Source organism: Rhinopithecus bieti, unplaced genomic scaffold (genome assembly GCF_001698545.2).
Source record: "Rhinopithecus bieti isolate Rb0 unplaced genomic scaffold, ASM169854v2 scaffold_425, whole genome shotgun sequence".
Classification (NCBI taxonomy): domain Eukaryota; kingdom Metazoa; phylum Chordata; class Mammalia; order Primates; family Cercopithecidae; genus Rhinopithecus; species Rhinopithecus bieti.
Genome location: NW_016803361.1, coordinates 255674 through 267841, shown reverse-complemented (window position 1 = coordinate 267841; position 12168 = coordinate 255674). Strand labels below are relative to the sequence as shown.

Below are 12168 nucleotides of genomic sequence, written 5' to 3'. Positions count from 1 at the left end.
GTTTGACTCTAATAATGGGGAACTCTGATACCTCCAGAGGAGCCTGTTTCCTAATTGTAAACTCTGTTGCGCCAGTTCTTTCTTTTGAAAAGCCTAAGTCTACTTCTGTGTGATTTCACCTACCACTGGCCCTCTGAAATGACAAGAGTAAATCTATTGGTCCTTGTTTCTCACCGTGGGATTGTGGAAGGGAGGCAGCAGGGTGGCCATTTGGCTTGCACACCCTGCCAAACTTCCCATGTTATCTCTAATGGAGACAGTCACAGAAATATGCTGGCAAGACCAAGAGAAAATGGCATTCATATGAACACACCTATAAACTGTGTCCAATACCAAACCACACCACTTGTGGAACACTGCTTTCTTTATATCAATACGGATACTTATTTTTTATTTTATAAAAGCCACATTTCTAAAATTATTGCAACATGGCCATTTTGTGAGCATGAGGAGTTTGATCTAAGAAGTAATGCTCTGTTAGGCTCTAATGCAGAAACCTGTCATCATGACTAAGATTCAAAGCACAACTCACTGGGTAACCACAAACACCAGTGCTTATGCAGTGATTATACATGATCCAAAAGTCATGATTCATAACTATTTCTTTAAGAAGATGTGCAGATATCAGGAATGAACGTGTAAGACTATGATGATTTGTTGACATCCATGAAAGTTATTTAATTGACTTTCCTTTTTGGTATGGCAGGGTGACTAACTTATCACAGGAAACTTATCACACAGCATAAGGTTAAATATGTGCTGCTATAGTTCATAAATTGACTTTTCAAGGCAAATGTGGCATGTGCATGCTCAAGCCTCAGGGAACTGCAATCAAGTGCAAATATAAGTAAAACTTAATCAGGTTATCCATCTGACCCGTGAACTGTCCTTTCAATGTGTTCAATTAGCTTACCCTTCACAGTATTCTAAGCTATTCCCATTGACAATTCCATTCAGTGTAGTGCTGCTCCAAGGGGTGCCTATAACCACTTGTGGGGGTATAAGTATAGTGGGAGGGCATTCCTTGATTTCTGCATAGAACTGGTAGCATTAAACAGTACGATGGAAATCACTGATTGACTAAATGAATAAAGCTGCTTCATTCAAAGGGTTGGAAAAGCTCAATAGGAAGAGAAAAAATCCAGTTTACAAAGCTGGGGAATTGGAAGCCCTTAGATCCTGAGAGCACTGGACGTCATTTGATAAGGGTTTCATCCAAGTGAAACACTATATTGCTTCCCAATTTCTCTCTAAGCATTGAGAGTCTTTACTCATCATTCCAAACCACTTACTTGCTACTTATGTTTAATACTTATTTAAATTTATTTTGAATGGCATCTTGAGAACTGGTGTAAATCATGCTTATTAAACGTGTGCTTTCAGGGTCCTGGAATATAAATACTAGATCTTTTTTTCTTAGACTCTTTTATTTCCTATGTGGCATTGTATGATCAGCAATCTTTCAAAGATGAGCAACTTTACAAAAAAATGAGTAGGGGTCTTCTGTAGTATCACTGATAGGACCTACCACGATTTGATTTGTTTCCTCTACCATTGCTTGCTTTTGTTTATTTGTTTGTTTTTGTCGTTACTTAAACAGAAAATCTCTGTCTACCTTTTTTTCCTGGTCTTCTCTGGCAACAGATTTTCTTACTTTCACATCATTAAAAATCTGGGGCCAGATGTGGTGGGTCACACCTGTAATCTGGGCACTTTGGGAGGCCAAGGCAGGTGGATGGCTTGAGCCCAGGAATTCAGGACCAGCCTGGGCAACATGGTGAAGCCCCATTTCTACAAAAAATTAGCTGGGTGTAGTGGTGCACACCTGTGGTCCTAGCTACTTAGGAGGCTGAGGTAGGAGGATCACTTGAACCCAAGAGGCAGAGGTTATAGTGAGCCTTGATAACGCCACTGTACTTCAGCCTGGGCAAAAGAGTGAGAACCTGTCTCAAAAAAATAAAATTAAAAAAAAAATGATGACTTCATTCTCTATAACTCCAGGAGCCATGGTGCTGGGGACTGTGGCTGTGACTCCTTTTGAATCACAACTGTGTTGTATTTTTATTGCCTATTAAAAGTAAACTTTTTTTAAACACAATATTTTTGACACTGTATTGTCATCCCTTCATTTTTAAAAAACTTACTGGGAGCCTCATAAATGGAACTGACTAGGCTACCTTCAACCTCTGAGAGGCCCTGCCAGGCTTTCAGGTGGGTGATGACAGCACTCATGTCCCACCACAGTCTTCACTTAGGCTAAAGAGTCTTGGTTGGGTACATCAACCCTGCGCCTAGATTTCTACCACTTCCCTTCTATTTTCCTGGTGTTTTACAGTTTCTAGAGCATCTTCACATTTGTGCCAGGCAACAGCTCTAGTTTGTTCAAGCAGCCAACCCTTCTGTCTTTGACCCTTCACCCACAACTCTTACCCAGGGAGAAAGCCAGGACCCAATGTCCAGAAGAGTCAGTAAGGACCAGATCAGCAGCACAACCTGGCTTGACATTTGGATGAAGGACCACCAACAGCCACCATGGAGGGTGCCTTTGTTTTGTGCCAGACACAGTGCTGGGGCATTGCCTGCATTATCTGATTGACTTCCCAGCTAAGTATCAATGTTATCTCCCTTTTATAGATTAGGTAACTAAGGTTCAAAGATTTTAACTAACTTGCTTAAGATCACACAACTGGAAACTGCTGGAGCTAGGATTTAGATCCAAGCATCAACGGACATCAGAGAAGTGTCCCAGCTCTCCCAGATTGGAGTTGCCGTGTAATTGACTTAGAGCTCCACCACAACCCGACCAGCCCATAGCAACAATGACTTTTAGGAGAGAATTTACCTGCTCTCTGCATTCGTGTAAATTTCAGGCTTTCGTCCGACCTTACTTTACTCAGAGTTCTGAAACCCATCCTGAACCACTTCTCAGAAGTCTTCAACCCCACTCCAAATACAGAAGTAAAGAGCTAAAATGGAGGGAAGGTATGCTATCAGTCTCTAAAATAATCATTATAACATCCGAGTCATGACCCTTTCTAGGTCTCATGCAACGAAGAAAAAGTATAAGCACTCTTTGACCTAGTTCCTCCTGAATATGACAAGCAGGTGGGTGATGGTCATTTTAAGGGCATTTTGTTTCAGATGAGTCCTTTCTTGACATGTGGCATTACAAAATGAAACAGAAGTAACAAGCAGGTTCTGGCACTTGTGCAGGGCTTAGGTATAGTCTAATGGATGGCCTGCCTGTGCTGTCCATGAGTGATACGGTATCTCTATAGGGCTCTCCACTTTGCTGGGTCTTTGACCGACACTCGTGCTCTGCATAGGTACCCTCGCATTTTGAAAAGAGATGCTCCTATAGGTTATATAGTTTCTCCACCATCACACAGGTGAGAAGTGGCACAGCCCAAACTTAAACCCCGGTCTATTTACACTCCAAGCCTGTGCTCCTGCTCATGGCCATATTTTAGGCCTGTACATCACCTTTGCAATGAAGGGACTGGTGGAAGTCCCTTCCACCTGCAACTCTAAGGCAGGGAAAATTGGGAGGTAATAAACCCTGCTTCCAACTAAATGGAGAGGCAGTAAGGAGATTTTCAGACACAAATCTGCTCTTTAAGAGCAGTTCTGTCCTGTCCCCACCAACCCCCCGTGATCCTCATGTCCCATGATGTTTGTACCCATGAGTGACAGACTCTTGGAGGGTAAGGCAATTTGTACATCACCATAGCATGGCAATTATCTGGGCACCTGAATTTATTTAGGCATTTTCTTCCTAGACCAAAGCTATGGACTGAATTCCCCCTCCCAACCCAGTTTGTAGGTTGAAGTCCTAATCCCCAGTATGATGGTATTTAAGACAGGGCCTTTGGGGTCATGAGAGTGGGGCTCTCATGATGGGATTAGTGTCTTTTTGTTTGTTTTGTTTTTGAGACAGTCTCACTCTGTCACCCAGCCTGGAGTACAGTGGCGCTATCTCAGCTCACTGCAACCTCTGCCTCCCAGACTCAAGCTTTTTTCATGTCTCAGTCTCCCAAGTAGCTGGAGTTACAGGCATGCCCCACCACACCTGGCTAATTTTCATATTTTTTAGTAAAGATGGGGTTTCACCATGTTGGCCAAGCTGGTCTTAAATTCCTGTCTTCAAGTGCACCCCCCTTGGCCTCCCAAAGTGCTTGGATTAAAGACATGAGCTATGGTGCCCGGCCCAGGATTAGTATCTTTATGACACCAGAAAGATTGCTTGTTCTTGCTCTCTCTCTCTTGCCATGTGAGCAGGGGAGCATGTGAGGACACAGCAGAAGCCAGAAAGAGAACCCTCACCAGAAACTGACCCTGCTGACATCTTGATCCAGAACTTTCAGCCTCCAGAATGGTGAGAAAATAAATTTCTGTTGTTTAAGCCAACCCATCTCTGTATTTTGTTATCACAGCCCAAGCTGACTAATACAACCAGCCAGAATAAGTAATAAGATTAACTGAAAAGCCATTTGCAATAAATATATGTAAAATCACTTACTTTGAAGGATTGATATCGTTCATCATTTAACACAGCTTTAACTTCAGAACTTTCTCCATCTTCAATAATCTCCTAGTGGATAGTTGAAAAATACTTTAAATTAGTGATGTTGGACAATTACTGTCTAAGACTCTCAAATTCATGGATCTAGTTGCTTGGTTTCTCATGAAATGTGCATGCATCGCATCCTGGGGTATTTCCTTAACTGATCTGGAGAAAACAAGACAGTTCTCTATAATCTTGAAAATGCTAGCTCATCATATACCCAAGGACCCCTTTACGATCCTTAGAAACAAAGATACAAATGGTTAGGGTCCAGATCTACAGAATTCCAAACCAAAATCTTCGCTGAAAAATGTATGTCCAAATATTGGTAATAATTTTCTCTTAAATGAATATGACCACTGAAATAAGAAGACTTTTCCATTGAGAAGGTTAATTTTGGACCCATCAAAAAGCCAATCTACATTCAAGCCCTTGTAATATCTAGCTCAGAGCCCCTCTCCTCTGAGTAGAGTTGGGATAATTGTTCTTGAATAATATACCTTGCACTTGACTATATAGAAACTTACTACCAGATGACCTACTTGCTTTGCTGGGGAATCCCTAAACACCGTTCAATAAATAAGCACAACCTCCAGCGCTCTCCCTGGAGAGATGTAGAACCAACTCCACTTGATGTCAAATGCACCGCTGCTCTAAGGTGGCGCCCCCAGGTGGAACTGAGGTCCTCCACGCAGCCTCTGTTTGAAATCAGACCATTACCCTGCTGTCAAGCTTGTAAGTCACTTGAGTCTTTCACTGTGATTAATAACAATATGGGAGAGTTCTGTTTCTACTAACTGGCTCCATGTAACTCCAGCTGTGATAATATTAGGGTATGGATTATACATAACATGCCTCTATCTATCTATATGTTATAGTAGGTAGCTAGTTAGGCATGAGCAGAGCAGGAGAGGGCTCCCCGCTCCAAACCAGGAATGTCAGGCGACCATCAGGTGATGGTCCAGCAGTTATCACACTATGGCTCTAAAATGATAATTGGTTGCAGCTGGTGCTAGAGAGAGGCAATTCCCTGACGGTCTGGCAGTTATCACACTATAAAATGATAATTGGTCACAGCTGGTGCCAGGGAGAAGCAATTTCCCAATAGATAAAAACACTTGAAATTGGTAATCAGCAGCTTCCAATAAAATCTCAGGAATTGGGTGAGTGGGCATGAACATGCACATTAAGAGACAAAATGGCAGAGTATGATTTTCTGGGGCATTCCACTGGAAAAGGGAAGAATGCCTCAGGTGAGCATGCATACAACTCCAGTAGACACACTGCGCATGCACCCCTCCCAAGCACAAGGAGGGCACTGTGCACGCGGGTGACTCACCCTAAGGGAAGAATCATGGGAAAAGGGATGCAGGACCCCGGAAGTAAGCCAGCGTATAAAACCCCAAGTCAAAAGGTCAAACGCTGCACTTGCCTTCCAAGTTGCCCACTTGGGTCTCTTCCAAGTGTACTTTCCTTTCTTTCCTGCTCTAAAGCTTTTTAATGAACTTCCACTCCTGCTCTGAAACTTGCCTCAGTCTCTTTTTCTGCCTTATGCCCCTCAGTCGAATTCTTTCTTCTGCAGAAGCAATAATTGGGGTTGCTGCAGACCCGAACGGATTCACTATCAGTAACTCTGACACCTGCCACCACTAACGTATTTTGGTGCCATGTGACTAGGATATTCACAACCCCTAATATATACATACATACATATATATATATATACACATACATACATATGTATATATATACACACACACATATATATAGTCTAAATAAACACACACACCACACACAGAAACAGGAGAGAGAGAGGAATGTGTATAAAGGAAGATTTGTGATGTACACCACATCTACATAGTTGACAGGAAAATCTGTTAGCTACATCTCTCTGTCCCCCATCCCCACCTACCAATTGGGAAGTGGGACAAATCCCATTTCACCCTTACCTCTATGATACACTTCACCTTGGACCCCAGGCAGGGAATTCCTTCTGTGTCCTTCATACTGATGATTGTGAATGGCAGAGATTTCAATACAGAAGCTGCTCTCATAAATGTCACACAGGAGTCTTCATTTTCTCTAAACTCACAATTTTCAGCCAGTATATCAAAGGCGTCCTAAAGGATAAAACCAGATAAGCAAGAGATCTGCTTCCAAGCCCCTGAGTCAGTGATCACTCACAAAGGCCTCTTGCTCTCCTTTAAATATTGGAATACCACTTGAGTGTTTCCTTCTAGGTCAGGATGGGGTCTCCCATACCCTTGTATTCCTCTCTTGTGTCATGGAGTAAAGTTGAATTGAAAACACAGGTACCAGAATGCATTATACAGAAACTTGGAGTACACTGCCATTAAACACTCACAGATGATTTAACTAAAGAGTGCTTTGGTGCTCACAGCATCTTGCTAGTCATGACTCAGCATAATCCCTCCTTCTGTACTATCTTCCCACTAGCCTGTGGCTAGAATTCTGCCTTGATCACTGAGCATCCCTGTAAAACACAGCGCTTAACACAGGCTTGTTGAATGAATGAGTTTAGTCATAGGCACACTGACCCAGAGCCAGGATTATTTAAGGTAGGGCATGTTTGCATTTCTAGCAGGGGAGAAAGCCGCTGCAGCTGTGTGATATCATGCTCAGCATATCCAGTAACTACAATTTCCTGGTCTTTCCAACACAGACATAGAGCTGGAAGTCTAGAAATGAAAAGCTCTGTATTGATCTACTACTACATGTTTCATCCAGCTAACCACTGACTCTAGGTTAACAGACAAGCAGTTGTGAGCTTTTAGGGCCAGGGCCGTTCAAAACACCATGACCAATCTGAGGGCTGAGTGGAGCTTTAGATATGATCTATCCAATTTCTTTTTGAATAGATGAGGAAACAGGCTCAGAGAGAGAAATTGACTTGCCCAAACTAGTGAATATCAGAAAGGCTGGAATCTAGGTTTGCTCAATTTTTTGGTTTCCCAGCAAAGGCTGTTGATGCATTGTTACCATTTCTATGTAATTTACTCTTACTATGTTTTGGACTAATTCCAATATTTGGTTTTTCAGAATATTTGCCTTTGACAAGTGTTGTGCCCATTAATGACAACTCTCTGTAAATAGCAATCTACTGTCTCTAAAGAATATAACCTAAATGTACTTGTCCATTTCCAGGAAGGAAGGAGACCCATTCTTGATAGAAAGAAGGATAGAAGGATCAGAGATGAGGCTAGGGCTGTGGGTAGGTGGGAGGAAAACTTCCCCAGGTTTTCAGAAAAATTTATAATTTAATTTGTGGCTCCATGGAAAGAAGCTGCAAGCCCTTCGTTTGCCCTGGGTATTGATGTAAAGTCCTGTTACCGTGAATATCTGGTTATAGTTGTTTAAAGTGGTTCTTCTCTGACACGCATACTGGGAGATCTTTTGTACAGCAGTTGGTGGAGTCTTCGGGAGGCCTGGATTGGTGCTATCTGAATAGTCTCTTCTCACCTAAACAAATGCATAAGCATCCATTTTCAATACAAATTAATAGTAATAATAGATATGTATGAAAAATTTGGAAGTAGATGTCTGTGGTTGGAGGATAAAATTATAGGAGACTCAAAATTTATGTTATATACATCTCTAATATTTGAACTTGCTATTATCAACATGTATTATTTTTGAAATCTGAAAAAAAACATGAAAAGACCTATCAATTAAATATCATCTTCCTTTTCTATGAACTTACGTACTTATGGTTCAACCCCTCTTCCCAAAGATTCTAGCACAATTGCTCAAATATTTGGAATTGAGAGCTTAATTTTTGTTTTGTTTTCTTTTGTTTTCTGAATAATCACAGTAAGAGAAAAAAAGGAATCTCCTGCTTTTCTGGCTGCCAGAATATCAAGGTTTAAATGTTTTGAAATATTTGTTTATAAATGTGTTCAGGAAAATAGCTACCACTCATAAGGTGCCTACTATACTTAACACACTGTATTAAGTGCTTTACATGTATATTATTCTAATCTTCATGACCATTTTGTGAGGCTGGCATTATTGTTATGTCATGTTATAAAGGAAGAAACTGAAGCTTAGTAAAGCTAAGTGACTTGCCCAAGGTCACACAGGAAGTAAGCAGAGAATCTAGGGTTTACCCCAACTCTGTTGATTCTAAGCTTATGTTCTTAACCATCAAGCAAAGAACAGTGAAAATCACACTCATGACACTTACAACAAGCTGGTGTTTTCCTGTCATCTCCACCGGTTTCCCTGCTCCTATACATTCTATCAGCCAGGAGACATCAAGGAGTTCTGGTTGTGAGCTGACTTGTATTTTCTGTACTTGAAGCCACTCCAGAACGTCTGAACCTGAGTTGTTCTCTGCTACAATGTGGGTGACAGAATCACTGCAAAATGCAAGACAGAGTTACCAGTTGAAGCATCTTTCAAAAATTGGAAGCTCTCCTCTTTCCTCAAGGTTTCTGAGCATTCCATCTGCTGGAGAAAGACACATGCTAGACCTAACCATAGATATGGAGAATTTAGGCCTGCATGCAAGTGAATTCTCTCTACGTTAATTAGTGTGGCAACAGTGGTCTGGATTACATGTCAGATGCATGAAAAATAAAGACAACATTAGCAGGACTGAGGTGTTGATGGAAAACCAAGGTCCAGAGAAGATGGAAGATGAAATTGCTCTTAAAGTAGCACCTAGCATTCCACATGAGGTTTTGGCATGCTGCTCCATTTTTACTAGTGGAGGACTTTAATAATCCAAAGGCTTTCAAACTTGTTTTACTGTGACCCACAGTTAGAAATACGTTTTATATCATGATCCAAAGTAAACATAGAAATAGGTGCAGATGTAGCTATTCTTACATGGATTAAGCAACTGTCTTAATCCATTTAGGCTGCTTTAACAAAATACCTTAGACTGAGTAATTTATAAACAACAGAAACTTATTGCTCATAGTTCTGGAGGCTGGGATGTCCGCGATCAAGGGGTTGGCAGATTTGGTGTCCAGTGAAGGGCCATTCATCATACATGGCACCCACTATGTGTCCTCACATAGCAGAAGGGGAAGGCAGCTCTCTCGGGCCTCGTTTTTAAGGACATTAATCTCATCCACTAGGTGGAGCCCTCATAACCTACTCACCTCCCAAAGGCCCCACCTTCTAATATCATCGCCTTGGGGATTAGGTTTCAATTTATGAATTTTGGGGTGACACAAATATTGAGACCATAGAAATATCCCATTAAATGTTCTCACAGTTTATTATTAATAATAACTTAATTATTTATAACCAGCCTTCAAGAAATTTTGCTTTACATGTTTTCAAAGTCTGGACAGGGATCTTCTTCTTAGCAGGTACTTAGCACTTACCATGTTTAAGGCATTGGCCAAGTGCTTTACCTACAGCATCTCATTTAGCTCCTCAATAAGTGTTACATCATTCACACTTCAAAAATGAGGAAACTGAGGAACAGAGAGGTCAAGTGACATTCTAAAGGTCACACAGCTGGCAAATGATACTCATCTTTTTTATTGTTTTTTCTGGGCCAGATACGTTATTTCTAGTTTTTAATAAGTCTTCATGGTCAGCCTTATATTATTGCACTCAGTGATTTTTAAGATCCTTTCAGTTCAAATAGTCTATAAATCTGAGCAATAGCATGAGCACACAGCATACCCAGGCATCAAAGAGAAAACACAGCAATATTTTCTCTTCCTCCTCCTATTTTGTTTCCTTGATTTCCTCTTTCTCTATCTTCTTTTTTTGATAGAATCTGATTCATGAGGTATTTTTTTATTTACTATTATACACACAACCCTAGATTCCTTGTGATAGTGGTGGTGGTGATGGTAGTAGGAGGAGGTTGGGTACCAAAGAAGACAAAGGAAGTTCCTGGACATTAGTATGTTATGTGAAACAGATGGCTTATGGTGTGAATTACGACAAGACATGAGGCATGAAGATCTGCCGTGTTCAGAGAAGGAAAAGAACATGGTGTGAGCTGGGAGAGGCAGCTGGTTGGTGGAAGAGCTGTTTCGTGTCTAGTCCTGAATGACACACCTAACAGGCAGAACTTAGGGTTCTCCTGGAAGAAAAGGGTCAGGGACCAGAAGGACAGGGAGGAGAATGGCCTGGGTTGGAGTGGAGAGTTTATATTGGGAAGTAATTGTGGATGCAGCTGAATTGGTAGGGACAACTACATTCTAGAGGGTCTTAGAAGCCTGTTGAGGTTTGATCTTATTTTCTGGGGTTGTGGAGCCAGTGAAGGTTTTTGTGAGCAGAATATTGATGGCACTACAGTGTTATTTTAAAAGATGAGTCTGGTACATAACAGTGATTTGGAGGGGAGCATAATGGGGTAGGGAGGGTTGGGGAGCTACTTAGGAAGATGAAACGATAGTGTAAGTGTGAGATGATTTTAACCCAGTCTGGCACAGGAAGGCAGAGGAGAAATATGGTGGACATCTGCATCAGCTTACCTATGAAAAATGAAGTCGGGGAGGGAGTTAAATAGTACTCCAGCATATTCATCACAGTAAGGTAATGGCACTTTTGGTAGAAATCGAGATTTAGGAAGTTGCGTCTCTTTGGGGGAAGGGGTGGAGCAGTGGAATTGAGGTTTATTTCAGGCATGCTGCATTTGAAGGACAGCAGGAGATCCAAATTAAAATATCTGGTTGACAGTTGGGATCTGAGGTTGGTGCTCAGAGAGAGGTGGGGGCTGGGGTCAGAGCTGAGACCATCTGGACTGCAGGATGTGCAGCAGGCCCAAGCAGAAATAAGTCGTGGCAAAGCAATGCTCTACAAGAATTAAAGGAAGATGGATAACTGCTTCCCTATTCTAGATCCACATTGTTCCAAAATTTATGTATAATAAAATTCCTGAAGGATTCTTTGGATCAAGGATTAGTAGGAATTGTTATTCCATCTATATTCCTTTGGAGGAAAACATTATTATTATATTCTTATACTTATGATATATTCTTATTTATTATAATATTATTACAATAAATAGAGTTTTGCCTAACCCTAGAGGGAGAAGTGTATGCTAAAGAGGACCCCTCACCACCTACGCTCTTACCACTCCCCCTACTGCCTCTTCTTCTGGGATTCTCCGAGACAGTGTGGAAATGTCCACGCTCACATTGTTGGGTGAGAACCATATGCATTTCTTAATTAATACAAGCAAATTTGCGGATGACAGGCTGTACATCATATGAAGGAAGACTCTGATTGAAACTCCCAATTCCTGTTCATTAAGAACTAGCAAACCAAACAAAACAGCAACAATAATCTTAAGCCTACACAAAAACCAAAAACTCGGGCCAGGTGTGGTGGCTCATGCCTGTAATCCCAGCACTTTGGGAGGCCAAGGCGGGCGGATCACGAGGTCAGGAGATCGAGACCATGCTGGCTAACACAGTGAAACCCTGTCTCTACTAAAAATATAAAAAATTAGCCGGGTGTGCTGGAACACACCTGTAGTCCCAGCTACTTGGGAGGCTGAGGCAGAAGAATCACTTGAACCCGAGAGGCAGAGGTTGCAGTGAGCTGAGATCATGCCACTGCACTCCAGCCTGGGTGACAGAGCGAAACTCTGTCTCAGAAAAAATAAA

At 41.6% G+C, this 12168-nt stretch overlaps 1 protein-coding gene across 2 annotated transcripts in view; it reads right to left on the bottom strand.

Annotated features, from left to right (window-relative positions):
* DNTT (DNA nucleotidylexotransferase) overlaps positions 1–12168 on the bottom strand; it is a 35583-nt gene that overhangs the window by 13265 nt on the left and 10150 nt on the right. For both annotated transcript variants that reach the window (XM_017879831.1, XM_017879840.1), the window contains exons 2-6: positions 8769–8943; positions 7916–8044; positions 6514–6684; positions 4520–4591; positions 2843–2966 (exon numbers count right to left, since the gene is read on the bottom strand). In XM_017879831.1, the coding sequence (XP_017735320.1) occupies positions 2843–2966; positions 4520–4591; positions 6514–6684; positions 7916–8044; positions 8769–8943 (671 nt within the window). The remainder of the gene's footprint in view (positions 1–2842; positions 2967–4519; positions 4592–6513; positions 6685–7915; positions 8045–8768; positions 8944–12168) is intronic.